The 13,999-nt window shown below is 40.8% G+C and overlaps 2 protein-coding genes across 6 annotated transcripts in view; one reads left to right on the top strand and one right to left on the bottom strand.

The window, feature by feature from the left end:
• The first annotated feature begins 2,536 nt into the window (after positions 1-2,536).
• fbxo16 (F-box protein 16) lies at positions 2,537-8,389 on the top strand. 2 transcript variants are annotated; one of them, XM_085770595.1, is made up of 9 exons: positions 2,537-2,834; positions 3,323-3,423; positions 3,566-3,601; positions 3,736-3,942; positions 4,798-4,962; positions 5,091-5,356; positions 6,404-6,515; positions 6,912-7,170; positions 8,213-8,389. In XM_085770595.1, exons 2-9 carry the CDS (start codon positions 3,325-3,327, stop codon positions 8,266-8,268), a joined length of 1,200 nt encoding a protein of 399 aa, XP_085626721.1. In that variant the 5' UTR covers positions 2,537-2,834; positions 3,323-3,324; the 3' UTR covers positions 8,269-8,389. The 2 variants fall into 2 exon arrangements, with proteins under 2 accessions (XP_085626721.1, XP_085626722.1); XM_085770596.1 differs by having other exon boundaries at positions 2,785-2,886.
• A 3,303-nt stretch (positions 8,390-11,692) lies between these two features.
• fam49a (family with sequence similarity 49 member A) overlaps positions 11,693-13,999 on the bottom strand; it is a 39,807-nt gene continuing 37,500 nt past the window's right edge. For all 4 annotated transcript variants that reach the window (XM_085771534.1, XM_085771532.1, XM_085771533.1 and 1 more), the window contains exons 9-12: positions 12,969-13,048; positions 12,230-12,356; positions 12,053-12,123; positions 11,693-11,961 (exon numbers count right to left, since the gene is read on the bottom strand). In XM_085771534.1, the coding sequence (XP_085627660.1) occupies positions 11,898-11,961; positions 12,053-12,123; positions 12,230-12,356; positions 12,969-13,048 (342 nt within the window). In that variant the 3' untranslated portion in view covers positions 11,693-11,897. The remainder of the gene's footprint in view (positions 11,962-12,052; positions 12,124-12,229; positions 12,357-12,968; positions 13,049-13,999) is intronic.

Here is a 13,999-nt window from a genome sequence, read left to right as displayed (position 1 = left end):
TCCGTCAGAAACCTGAAAAATAAAAACACACAGATTCAAATACATGTAATTAAATCCTACAGGATTAATACCATACACCAGATCTATGGTATATAATAATATAGTACTGGGGCGTATCAAACACCTTTTTAGAGCAAAATTAGACAAATTACAAGCTGCACTGGGAAAACACAAAAGGGTTGGTAATTGCTTTTTAGGTCACTAACTGTGGGTTGGCTTATGTGGATAGATTATAACATTAGCAGGCTTAATTAAGAACAGTACATCACAGTATATAAATATATAAATGTAAAGGGAAAATGGAAAAAGATCCAAACCATTGCTATTTAAACATATATTTGCAGTTTTCTGAGGGAGTTTGTTCTAGTGATTTGTGTTGGAGTGATGAATGATTTGAGTTATTATCTCTAGTGTGGAACTGTTTTTGCAATGAATGTGTATTTCATAGATTTACTGCTGTTTAGAAACTCTTTAAAAAAAAAAGAAAAGAAAAAAAAATCAGCATTATGCATATGATTTACATGCCAGTACACACCCATACCCATAACAACCAAATACATTTTCCATTCACTGACACGCAGCACAGACACATACAAACATTTACTCGGGCACTTGTGTCCTCTCAACACAAATGTCAAAAAAGAAAAAAAGAGAGAGAAAGAAAAAAGCCCAGGTGTATTTTTCCTCCTTGTTAATGCGATACCAGTGCGTCAGCTAGCTCTACCTGTGCGCCGCTACTAACGGGCTCCTCCTATAGCCGGTAGCCGGGCATTCATAAATTAAATGCTCCTCATTAAACGGAGTGTATCTGTCTTATTAACGGTACCGGGAGGCTCGTCACGGTCGGTACCGAGCGTCTGTCCGCTGTAACTTAACTCACAGTGAAACAAATGTTGAGTCAAAGCGACAGAAATGTCAGGCAGCGCAGCGCAGACAAAAGATGACGGTTACTTCATCCTAACTGATCCCGACCGTGAGGCAGCTGCCGTGAGGAGCCGGTGAGAGAGAGAGAGGGCTCAGCCCCGCGCACCGAGCCGACCGGGCGGCAGCAGCAGCTCCCCGGCCGCTGCACACCGACACACAGCGGCCCTGCGTGGAGGATACCCTGGAGGAAACAAGGGCAACTTTACCTGAGTGTTGAGCCGAAAATTCACGTGTAGCGACGGGGTCTCCGCCGGTCCTCCACTTGGTAACAATGAGTGAATGTCCCTCTCCTCTACCCCTGTCCTCCTCCTCCTTCTCCTCTGTCCTCCTCCTCCTCCTCCTCCCCGTTTCTCCCCCTCCTCTGCCTGCTGTCAAGCAGCCCGCCAGACTTCAAAAATGGCTTCTAGTCAAAACTGTCAAAATAAAAGCCCCGCTGAACAACCTGAGGTTAAAATATGCAGACGAGTAAAGAAGAACTTTATTTTTTATTTTTTATTTATTTTTTTTTTACAAATTTACAAATTTTATTACAGAGAAACGAGGCCCAGCACTGTCAGAAAAATAAAAATGTGTTTAGTAGTTTTATTTTGTATACATACCATCACTCTTTTTAAAAAAAATAGAAATCAACTTACTTTTGTCAGGATTGATTCTTAATATTTTTTATTTTACGGCAAACATTTTTAAAATTGTGGTTTTTTTTTTAAGTCAGTAGATTCACTGAGCAGTTTTACAGCTAAATCTGTTAATTGAATCTACTCAACTAAATTTAGCAAATAAAGATTATTGTAAAATAGTTGGCTACACATAGGCCTACTGTATATCAACCATTTTATAGTATGAAATAAAATACACTTACTGGGAGTAGCCAGCCTACATTTCATCAGAGTATTTTTGTGTTCAAGATGTAGGCTAATAGTAGCTGAACATTGATTAGAATGGCAACTGTGTGAAATGTTATTTGACATCTGATGGTATTCAGCAAAACATCATAACATTAAATTATATGAAAGTCTAACTCTTTGCTATGGCAGGTTTTACAGTATTATTTTGAAGGCCCAACTGCCAGGTTTCCGGATGCACCGTGTCTCTGTGTGTCTAACTTGTCCCAGCTCTACCCTCTTTCTTCACAGCAGGTTTTCTGTCTTTATTGCGCGCGATCGCCCATCCGAGCACGAGCAGCCTTTCTGCTTTTGAATGGGAAACTTCTCTGACTGGTGGGACGGGCTGTTTCACATAAACGGGCCAACATGGTTCATCACTGGGCCCTCGGCAGCGGGCCTGACTGGTTACAGCAGCACATCTCTGTATTGCATAGAGGAGCCAAGTGCCAACGCCTATGTGGCTTCAAACAGGTTCATGGAGGAGCTACAATACAGTGGCAAATAATATAAAAATAGAGCTTCTAATAAAAGCAACAACGACAATATGATAATGATGTGAATTTTGAATACATGCATGTTTTAAAAACAATATACTGTATCAACAGTTACAGGTTGTAGGCTGCATGTAGATGGCCATTGATATAGGCTACTGTAATCAATTGTGCATCATATTTTCTACTAGCAGTAGGTTTTACAGCTGAGAAACATGTTTGTGCACCATCAGTGTATCTGTGACAGATGGTCTCTATAGTAATTGCAGTGTCAGGCCTTGTGCACTACATTTGTCATCATTACAGCCACTGAGGCCTGCGCATACTCCACGCTCCACCATGGTTTGCTTTGCAGCACCCCCCTCTGTGTGTGACAGGCTGTGAAGGCCAGTCGGTGTAAAAGGAGAGCACACACTGACTGTTACTATGGAAACAAGTAAACTGTGCACAGGGGAGAGGGAAAAAGAAGAAGAAGAAGGAGTAGAGTTGGGCAGACGGACACAAAGGCCATCAGGAGTATGCACATAAACACAAAGTGAGTTTAGAAGTTGGATTTACTTCTTTGTGTCAGCCGAGGAGAACTGATGGTGAGTTAAATGCCAGAGGAGTGTGTTGTGTAGTGCTGAGCAGCCGAGTAACTGCAGCTTTAAGTGTGTGTGTGTGTGTGTGTCAGGCTGGATTTTTGCCACTTTCACTGTGGAATTCTTATGTGTTTTTCCAAAACCTCATTTTTAACAAGAGACAGACTTAAAGCTGGAGATGCTTTGTTTATTAAGGAACAGTGGAAATAAACATTATCATGACCCGACTCCCTTTATAAGGCTTATTTATAAGAGGCATGATAAAAGGTGGCATGTTGTATAACTTTGCATTGTAGGAGGCTAAACATGAGCCTCACAGTGCTCAGGAGTGGTAAAGTGGTTAAAGCTTCATTATAAACAATGTAGGAATGTGCACAATTAAACAGAAGAGAAGACTTATTTTTGTGTATTTTAACACATTACCTAACCTATTGCTGCCCAGAGATGCCACATGCACCAACTTCGTCATCTGCAAACTGTGCCAAGATGCAGACGAAACTAAGCGCCTGGACTCCTCTGAACCACCCTGTGGCCAACAGCAAGGTCAGACCAGCTCATATGAATATGATGTAATCTGCTCTTATCCTCATCCAGACAGTTTTACTGCTATATTTTACTTGTTTTATTCCTGTAAATGCACTTTGATGTTATTTTTGATCCACTGTAATATCCTCTTCTGCCTCAGGTGTTTGAAGAGAGACGGACTCTTCTGGCAAAGTGGGTGAGTTTGAAACACACTTTAAACAGGAGACACAACCCACATGCACCGATGGGTCTCTGTTGCACGGCGACACAGCGTGAATCCAGATCAGTTCAAATGAAGCAGTGCATGATGTGAGAGACTGGTGTGTGCAGTTTGACAGATGGTCTGACAGGCAGAGGAGGGCTGTGCTGCAGGACCTGGTACTGAGCTGTTCAGTGGAGCAGCTGAGGTTCCTGAGCGTCAGTGTGAGCAGACGGCTCCCCCTGCAGGCCGCTGACCTGACCTGCCTGCTGCCCAGAGCCCTCTGCCTCTACCTCTTCTCCTTCCTGGACCCCCGCAGCCTCTGTCGATGTGCACAGGTAATACACAAAACGCTCACCTAATGATCACTTTGACTGAGCTGAGGAACTGAAACTGGCCCTTTTTCTTTCATTTTTCTTTTTTTTTCTTTTATTGTGAAATACAAGACAACCAACATAGTGGACATACCGGTGCATCGGTGTACATACAAAGTGTGAACAAGGTGTGTGTGTGTCCGTGTAATTCAATTATACTGTATTATGGAAGTCATAACAATAATAGTGATAGCAGTAATAAAGAAAGAAAGAAAGAAAGAAAGAAAGAAAGAAAGAAAGAAAGAAAGAAAGAAAGAATAATAGTCTAAAGCAGTGGTTCCTAACCTTTTTGGCCCGTGACCCCATTTTGACATCATGAATTTCTGGCGACCCGCGTCAATCAAGATGCGCCAGCTCAGATATTTTTATATGCTGCATTTTATTTGAACTCGATTTATATTCAGGAAAGTGAAAGTATAGAATACAGTTGTTTAAGATTGTGTATGGTGTTTTTAATCATAATTTTAAAAAGAATAATAATTAGTTAAAAGAATATCTTTATCAGTAATTTCTTTTTATCAATTACGAGACATTTCAGGCGACCCCATTTGAATTCCAGGCGACCCCACGTGGGGTCCCGACCCCAAGGTTGGAAAACACTGGGTTAAAGTAATATCAGCCATAATAATAATAACAACAATAGTAATTAATTAAATTAATAAAAATGTTAATAATAATACTTGTGACAGCAATGGCTAGACAGCATTAACAACAGTAATAATAATAGCCATAATAACAGCAATAATTCTAAAAATAAGACAGAAAAATAAGAAAGAAGGATGAAAGAAGGATTTTCTTCTTTTTGCCATCTGTGGTCAGGTGAGCTGGCACTGGAAGAGCATGGTGGAGCTGGACCAGCTGTGGATGCCCAAGTGTCTGAGGCTGGGCTGGTGCATCGGTTTCTCCCCCACAGTGCTGGAGCAGGGCGTCTGGAAGAGACACTACATCCAGACTGTGCAGGAGCTGCGGCTCGGCCCACGGCAGGTCAGAGACCAGCCAGCCATAAAACTGCAACACAAGACAGAGCAAGCCGTTGTTATGTGGTAACTCCATTAAGATGCACTGATAAAAATGTTTATACAAAGTGTCTCTCTCTCCCTCCCTCCCTCCAGACTGTTTCCTCCCTGCAGCACTTTGTGACTCCAGATGTAACAGTGATCAGCAGCAGACGTGATGATCTGTTAGAACCGGCCGTCCTCACTGAGGAGCGTCCAGCGTCCGCCGCCCAGCAGGTGGGAGACAGCCTCAGGACTGGAGTCATGAGAGAAAAGCAGCCGACTGTGCTGCCTCCATGGAGAGACGCTGACAGACACCCCAAAGACACGAGACGCTTCAACTACCTGGACAACCTGGACCCCACCCAGCAAGCCCTGAGAGGGTGAGACAAAGTGTATACATTTGTTCATTTGGTTGCAACATGTGCGACGTACTTGTCACACCCTTTCTATGGATTCAGCCACTCTCATATAGGCCTACCATCTGTCTCTCTAACATGGATAGACCTTCTACCTGTAGTTCTCATTTTAAACCACTTTCATATATACAGTACATGCTCATTACAGTATATACATCTACTTCTCCCTCAATGAGAAATCCTTAATTTAAGAATGCATCGCTATTTTTAAAACATATATTTATAGCTTTTATACATTTATACAATTAATATTTCATTCATTCATTCATTCATCACATCTCGCCCGGAGTCAGCTGAGATAGGCTCCAGCTTACCCGTGATCCTAGTGCAGGATAAGCGGTATAGAAAATGAATGAATGAATGAATATTTAATTGCATATGAAATAATAGATAAATACAGGAATAAATCAGATGAATAGAATAAAAAAGCCAAAGCAAATGTTGAATTTTTGAGCCACTAAAACACTTAACACTTACTTGTTGCAGACATGGTTCAGTCCTTTTTCTTTCTCTAGTGGAGAAAGAGAACAGTTTTTGGGGATGCATTCCCAAAATACATTTCTTTGGACTTAAAGATAACAGGGGAATTTGGAGAGGGATTGTAGAACCCGGATGTTAATAAGCTCCAAAGTCTTTTGAATCTTCTCATATTTCCACAAGCAGTGATACAATAAACCCCGGTGGATGTTGCACCTGTAACAGATTGGGATCAAACATATTTAACGGCACTGGGGAAATCTATATTTAATTTATCTAGTTGAACTGTATCAACCTCAGTCAGGTGTTAAAGTGTTTTTACAGTTCCAATCAATTCATCCGTCTTCACAGAGAAGCTTCAATCCACACATATCAGTTTCAGTGTTAATGCCTTTCTAAAATGTGAAAGATACTTGAAGAATGTTTTACTTAAGACATGTTGAGTACGTCGCCTTTTGCAAATAAGTGCAGCTCCACTCAGGTGTTCACCTGGATGCCACAGCACCTGCTCACTGACTGGTCGTCTTTCTGCAGGAGGATGAGCAGCACAGCCGCCGCCGGCCGCAGCGGCGCTCCGACGCCAGACGACGGAGGCAAGAAATCACTGTCTGAGGCAAATTACAAACTCCGCAAAGCCAAATCTCTGGTAAAGCCACGCTCCATTCATCATCACCACCACCAACACCCCACTGTGACTGTGACCTCCTTGCCTGACTCAAAGGGAGGGGGGTAAACGTGGAGGGCTCCCTGGGGACTGTGCAACCAGCAGGCAACATGCATTATGGAGCAGCGTTTACACAGAGCCGCATGTTAATGATGAGCGGCTCAGAGAGGGAGGTGACAGGGGGGAAACCAAATTATGCTGATGATGAGGTTTGAGGAAGGGGTGAGATAGAGGACACCATGGTATTTAGTATTCAGGCTTTGGTGAAACATCACACATTCATTTTGATGTCTGGATAGAATCATTTTTAATCTTTCTGCTCACATGGAAACCAAGGAAACCTCTGTTTTCTAAGAACCTCATGTCTTCCTCCTTCAGATGTTTCTCAGCTCCAACTGCAGACCCCAGCACCCTCCTCTTCATCACCCTCATCAGTATCAGTATCGTCACACCCAAAGTCAAACTCAATGGGCGTCTCACAGCGACGACTACCCCGTCACCAAGGAGACCGCCAAGAGCCTCCTCCGCCTGGCCCAGTGGAACGCTGGGATCCGTCCGGGGCCGGTGAGGTCGGCGGTGCCCCGGCTCAGCCTGGAGGCGCTCAGGGCGTCCCAGCGTTCACAGCGCAGCTCTCCCAGTAAGTAGACTGCTCCGACACGACACCGCTCTGGGCTCAGGGTGATGTAACCACACAGCAAGATACAACCTCAGGACAAATGAAGAGATGAGAAAACAACTGATTCAGCAGGAAAGTCACAGACTGAACCCAGATTAGTTTTGTTTAACAGTTTGTCTTTCAAGTTCAGGTTTGATACTGTTATTACACTGGAAACCAAAGAATCAGGATCAAATGTTATATTCAGAAAACAATGAAAACTAATATGGGGCGGAGTTTAGCTCAGTTGGTAGAGCACCCGCCCCATGTGTTGAGGCTATAGTCCTCGCTGCAGGCGGCCCCGGTTCGAGTCCCGCGTCGGACGGCCCTATCCTGCATGTCATTCCCCCCATCTCTGCCTCCCATTTCCTGTCATACTCTCAACTGTCCTATCGAATAAAGGCATAAAAAATATACTTTAAAAAAAACAAAAAAAACAATGAAAACTAATATGATACAGAAATACAATCTGGTGTTAAACACATTTTAATGAAGTATGGGACACTGAAAGTACTGTAGCTCGTGCTCATGTGTCTGTGTGCATTTATGTATGTCTGCATGTGGATAGGTATTTTAAAAGAAATGTTGCATGACAACATGTTTCGGACCTAGGAATTTACCAGGATGATGAGCTGATGGCTGGTCTGCAGCCATTATTCTAATCTATTTTGTTCTATTTTTTTCTTCTTTTGTTTTGATACATACATTATATAATTTAAAGGCTTTCTTGAAAAAAGGGGTAGACTACATAAGTTCACTTCTTTCTGCCCCTTTTCATTCAGGATTTTTTTTTTGGGATTAAAATGTTTCTCTTTTTTTCAATGAATGAAACAAATAAACTATGGTAACTAAACAAACACACAAAAAACAAACTAAAACATAACAGGTTTCTTTCACCAGTGGATGTAGACCACAGACAGAACATTTCAAGGTGTATTGAGTAATATAATGTATTGTGAAAGCTGTTGTAACTACTTCTTAAGTGGAGATCTCATTTTTAAAGTGTTATCATCATCAATCCCAGGTACACCACTGTTCGGGGTGCAGCCGTGGGTTGTGCCGGCTCCACAACCACGATGAGCATTGAAGAATATCGCCCTCATCAGGAAGACAGCAGAACTACAGGTCCATTGCCTGCATTGCATTGCCATGGATGGAGGCTGAATACGTTTTGCTCATCTCATTATGATGTATTATGTAAATAGCTAAAGAGGCAGAAAATCTTGAAGAAGATTTTATATTTACATTTATAACTAATAATAAATAATTATTACGACATCTGTCTGAGTCTCCTTTTTAACTTCATGCTTGGCATAGAAATTCACTCATGAAAATGATGTTGGCAGCTAAAAATCAAACAGCTACAAATTGTTTAAGTTTGATCACTGGCTCCTCCTGTCAAAGTGTCGAAGTGTGTGTGGGAAAGATGCTGACTCAAAATTGCCCCTATGTAACATCTGTGACTAATATTGTAGTCCATAACACAACTGCATCTGGAGTGTCACAGTTGTCTTAATGGTTACAGTTAAGGTTAGACAAGAAGTGATAGAAACAAGAGTTCACAGTGATGTTGCTCATGGTGTAAAAGAATGAAGCTGCTAGAAAACAGCTATTATTAAACACACAACACTTCTTACTTTACAAAAAAAATGTATAGGTGTTGATTTAAACACCTATAAAACAAACACTACCAGTGCTATGGAGTGTGTTCCTGTTTTGTTAATATCTCGTCTTCCCTCACAAGGTCGCCCACCTCCCACACAGTCCACCTGATCCAGACAATACATCAGGAAAAGTAGCTTTGTGCCAGCATAGGGCAGAGATACACTGCAAAAAGAATATCTTGTCTTATTTCTAGTCAAAATGTCTCATTTCTGGTCAAAACTAATCTCTTTCCACTTAAAATAAGATTAATCACCTAAAAATCAACTTGTTAGATAATTTTCACTTGTTTCAAACAAATTCTCACTTGAAATAAGTAGAAAAATCTGCCAGTGAAAGCAAGTTTTTTGTGCTTGTAATAAGAAAGAAAAACTTGTTCCACTATCAGATTATTTCAAGTGAAAATATGCTTGAAAGAAGTAAAAAAAAAAAAAGTGTCTAAAAACAAGCTACGTTTTTATGCGTCTTAAATGAGATTTGTTTTGACTAGAAATAAGACAAATATTCTTGGTAAGATTTTGAGTTTTTGCAGTGTACTGAATAAAGACATAAACATAAAATAACTCCACAGGATACCTTTAAATTGCACAAGCACCAGATGTATAATATACCAAAGTAGCCTAGCAGCTGTGTAATACACATAGGCAGTTAAGTCAATGGAGACATGGTCTGTATAAGAAATGTACCACCTTTATTATCCAATCCACACATCCCATTCACAATGCAATACAAAGCCAAAAGCAATTTATATAAAACAGTGAGTCTGAACTCCAAAAATATTAAACAGTAACTGTCAGTTCAAGACAAAAAAAAAACAAAAACAGATTTCGTCTCAGTATTCAAAACATCATCATCTTGCATTCAACACACAGTAGCATCATCTCCTGGGCAGAGAGGGGGGGGGCTTCGTGTACATCAATCATGACAGAGGATGTGATTTTTATTTTTAAAAAAAACAACACTTCAGTCAGATATGAAATATCAATATCATACGTACACCGCACAAGTCTCAGCCATGTAAAGTTTTCACTTATTGCATATAAAACATTGCATCCAAAGTATAGCTCACACACACACACACACACACACACACACACACACGCACACACCTACACACACATATATATTACTGAATAGGAGAGGATCAAAAATAAACAAGACTTAAATGAATGGTAGATACCTGACATGTTAATTTAATCTTAGTTAATTGGATGATGACATGTTAATCAAAGGGCAGGAGTGTGTGTGGTACAGTGTGCAGTATATTAAGTGGCTTATGAGAGAAAATGAAAGTAACCCCATGGCGTGGAAATAATATGAAGTGGTTACAGCTTATGCTCTGTCTTCAAGGCAAAGCTGAGCTCCACGGTGAGCCAGAGAGATTTCCATGAAATAGGATCAGAGGGCTGAGGATGGTGCGGTAAGTCATGGAGTCATTATTGTATTAGATGGTAAATGTCTGCTCAGTTATTCCTGTGGAAAAGTAGATTATACAACAACTGGTAGTAGCATCCTGAAAGACAAACGATCACTGAAAAACACAGATCACTATTTAAATGTAAAAACCCATCGCAGATGAGGAGATTGTCCGACCAGGTGAGTTTTAGCAGGTGGAGTAGTATTAGTAAAATGAGCTACGGTACGAGGGACACACAGTGGAACAGGTCCTGTGTGTTACAAGACAATGATCAGACACACACAGCAGCTTGAAGGCTCAAGTCTCGAGTCATTCCTCATCTACAGTCCAATTTAAGGCAAATTTACATTATTTTAAAATTCTCTGTTTAAATCATGAAATAAAGGTGTTGATTGACGTGTAGGAGACAACAAACAGAGTTTACGAGGGCTCGGCAAACTCAAATGTTGCTTTAAATATGATGATCAATATCAAAATTTATATAACACAAATCAGCCTGGTCACATTTGTCCCTCCAGTGGAGGTGAGAATTATTCTATTAACCCTTCTGGGAAAACATCCAGAGGGTTAATCTGATTTTTAAAGAAAAAGAAAAGAAAATTGAAGCCTTGAAAAGATTAAAAAAATGAATAATAGATAAGGAGAAATAAAAAAAAAAAACATGTTGCACATGTTGTTGTTTGGATTTTAGATTTTTGTTGAGGCATTTTTTTAGGTTAATGGGTTTTCTGTTATAATACAAAAGCCACAAAGAGTCACTTCACTTAAAACATGTCAGAACAGCAACGATCACCGAGTATCACCACTAAGCAGTTCAACGAAACGTCTGGTTGGCTGATTGGATTTTGTGATTCGTCATCACGACACGTTAAATCAGCAAAACCTCCGAACGTGGACAAACTGGATCTCACTGAAATGTGCATGTGTGTTTTTACGTTCACAGTGGATTTATTTTATCATTGGATGCACAAGGCTGGAGTTTGAAAAGAAGACAAAATACAACAGCTGAATATAAAATGCTTTTTTTCCAATCCATCAAAACCAATCAATCCCTTCCCTGCCTTCAGTGTTTAGCCCTTCACTGCAACAGAAATGTCCTCTGAAACATTGATTGATTCATATTGTCATTAAATCTCATTCTTTGTAAATCAAGTGAAAACACAGGATGATATAACTTCACTTGCTGCTCATGTTGATTTGTTTGTTTCAAAAGAAAAAAAACCCAAAACAATTTACATTGCTTCAAAGAAACAAAGGTGAATCTGACTGAACTAGTTCCATTGTCAAATAAAAAGATTTGTTTAAGGACATTTTTAAAAGCAGCCTTGTTGATTCATGTCCAAGTGCTGCCAGCGAAGCTCAGTCATAATATAAGGCTGACAAATCCATCGTCTGTGCTGTTAACAGTAGAGGCAATTCATGTGATTTTCTTTTTGCAAAGTACAAGGTACATGTTCTGCAGGTTTCAATAACTTGGAGGGAATGACTATGCAAATACACACAAGTATTAACATCGAGTCTTTTTAAATAATGTAAACATATACATCTTATTTGAGGTCAGAGCATTGATCCTCTTCATATCTATTTATATTCATTTATTTTATTTTACTTTTTTAAAAAGAGAAGAGTATTACTGGAGCATCGTCCGGATGTTCTTCGGAGTGGACTCGTCGTTCAGGTGTTTTGTAGTAAATCTGAGGAGAGGTAAATGATAAACAGAGCATTAGGAGGCCGTTAGCAGCGCAGCTCTGTGCCACAGCATTTAAACAGAGACAGTTAACCTACTTGAGGGCGTTGAGGAGGCCCTCCACGTTGTCTGCCGGCTGGTCCTTCAGGACTTTTATGCAGCCTTTCATCTGGGAGGAGATGAACAGAGTCAGAATGAGAGCAGCGAAACTGAAGATCTGCATCACAGAGCAGATCTGTGGTCGTCGGGTGTGTGCGTTTGTGTTTGTGTCGTACGTCTATCTTGGAGGACTTGTTGAAGGCGCCGTTGGGATGGACGTGGTCATAAAGAATGATGACTCCGACCATGACCCTCATGCAAAACAAGAGCGTGTCCTCGCTGCTGAAACGACTCGAATATTCCCTGGAAAGAAAGAAGAAGAGCGAGATGGGAAAAGATTTAAACCTGGAAGTGAGACAAATCAACAAGTTTGAGTCGACAGGTTGACCCAACACAAACATTCATCTGGACTGACTGACAGGGGAGTGCTGCTGAAGCATTTTGTTAAAAATCAAGCTGTCTGCTGCTGCTGCTCTGAGGTCTGTTGCATTCATTATCACAACACCTTTAAACAAAATGGATGGAATATTTTCTCTAAAAGAACAAACAAGTGCACTGACAGGGTTTGCCGTCTCACTGACGGGTGATTATTTAGTTCACCAACCAGTCCTGCAGGTTGGTACATCACACTTTACTTTGCTCTAATTGAAAAGTGAGATTGACAGAATGAGTGAACCGAGAAATCTTTAAAATATGTGATGTTATTGATGCGTAGCTGGATGTGTGACTGTGTTGTGTCCTTATTCTGTCTTCTTTAAATCAACTTTCTACACTCACATCAATCACAAGGACATTTTACTGACTGACAAGGTCTTGAAAAATGCTTTTAATCTACAAACTGCTGAGCTTTTTCAAGGCCTCCGAGAAGCTGTATGACTGTGTCCGTATGTGTGTGTGTGTAGCATTGTGACTCACGGCGTCTCCAGCATGACTTTACAGACACTGGCCATGGTGCTGAGACAATCTGTCGTGTTCTCCAGTGGAAGAGTCTTGTTCTGCAGAACAAACACAGATCAATCACTTTGTGAATTAAACAACTTTAAAGGAATAGTTCAAAATTTTGACAAATTGGCCCATTGCCATAATCCCTATAGAGTGCCGAAGCGGAAGCAGGAAGTAACGGCCCCATGGGTCCTCAATTTGAAAAAAGGCTCCATAGAAATGAACGGGAGTCCAAGATTTATTTCGTGATCCGTTTGAATTGTGCCATGACAAAAAAATATGTCCTCTACCTGTTTAAAACATCACGTTTCATGCCGAGAAATCAGCAGTTTATCGTAAAACGGCAACAGAAGAATGTATTTTGTGTCACGACGCTCTGCGGACTACAGATCTGGTGTCCCACAAAAAATACGTCACCAACTGACACGGTAAAGGGCGGCATTTGGTGTGTGACGTCACCTACGCGACTTGTAGTCTTTCTGGTTACGGATTCTTCGGAATTTTATTTTACAATAGGTTTACAACAAACGGCTGATTTCTCTTCATGAAACGTGATGTTTTAAACAGGTAGAGGACATATTTTTTTGTCATGGCACAATTCAAACGTTGTAAAACTATTGTAAAATAAAATTCCGAAGAATCCGTAACCAGAAAGACTACAAGTCGCGTATGTGACGTCACACACCAAATGCCGCCCTTTACCGTGTCAGTTGGTGACGTATTTTTTGTGGGACACCAGATTTGTAGTCCGCAGAGCGTCGTGACACAAAATACATTCTTCTGTTGCCGTTTTACGATAAACTGCTGATTTCTCGGCATGAAACGTGATGTTTTAAACAGGTAGAGGACATATTTTTTTGTCATGGCGCAATTCAAACGGATCACGAAATAAATCTTGGACTCCCGTTCATTTCTATGGAGCCTTTTTTCGAATTGAGGACCCATGGGGCCGTTACTTCCTGCTTCCGCTTCGGCACTCTATAGTCTTAGCAGTAGGTTCGTTA

This window comes from Trachurus japonicus, chromosome 24, assembly GCF_045865225.1.
Source record: "Trachurus japonicus isolate A0001 chromosome 24, Traja_1.0".
NCBI lineage: Eukaryota > Metazoa > Chordata > Actinopteri > Carangiformes > Carangidae > Trachurus > Trachurus japonicus.
The sequence above is the reverse complement of the archived record's forward strand: the minus strand, read 5'-3'. Positions and strand labels throughout refer to the sequence as shown.

What these genes read in the sequence shown, in the direction of transcription:
- fbxo16 (XM_085770595.1), top strand. Translation starts at nt 3,325, where the DNA reads ATGCCACATGCACCAACTTCGTCATCTGCAAACTGTGCCAAGATGCAG. An exon ending in ACCCTGTGGCCAACAGCAAG is followed by an intron (nt 3,424 to 3,565) that starts GTCAGACCAGCT and finishes CTTCTGCCTCAG; the next exon opens with GTGTTTGAAGAGAGACGGAC. An exon ending in GCCTCTGTCGATGTGCACAG is followed by an intron (nt 3,943 to 4,797) that starts GTAATACACAAA and finishes ATCTGTGGTCAG; the next exon opens with GTGAGCTGGCACTGGAAGAG.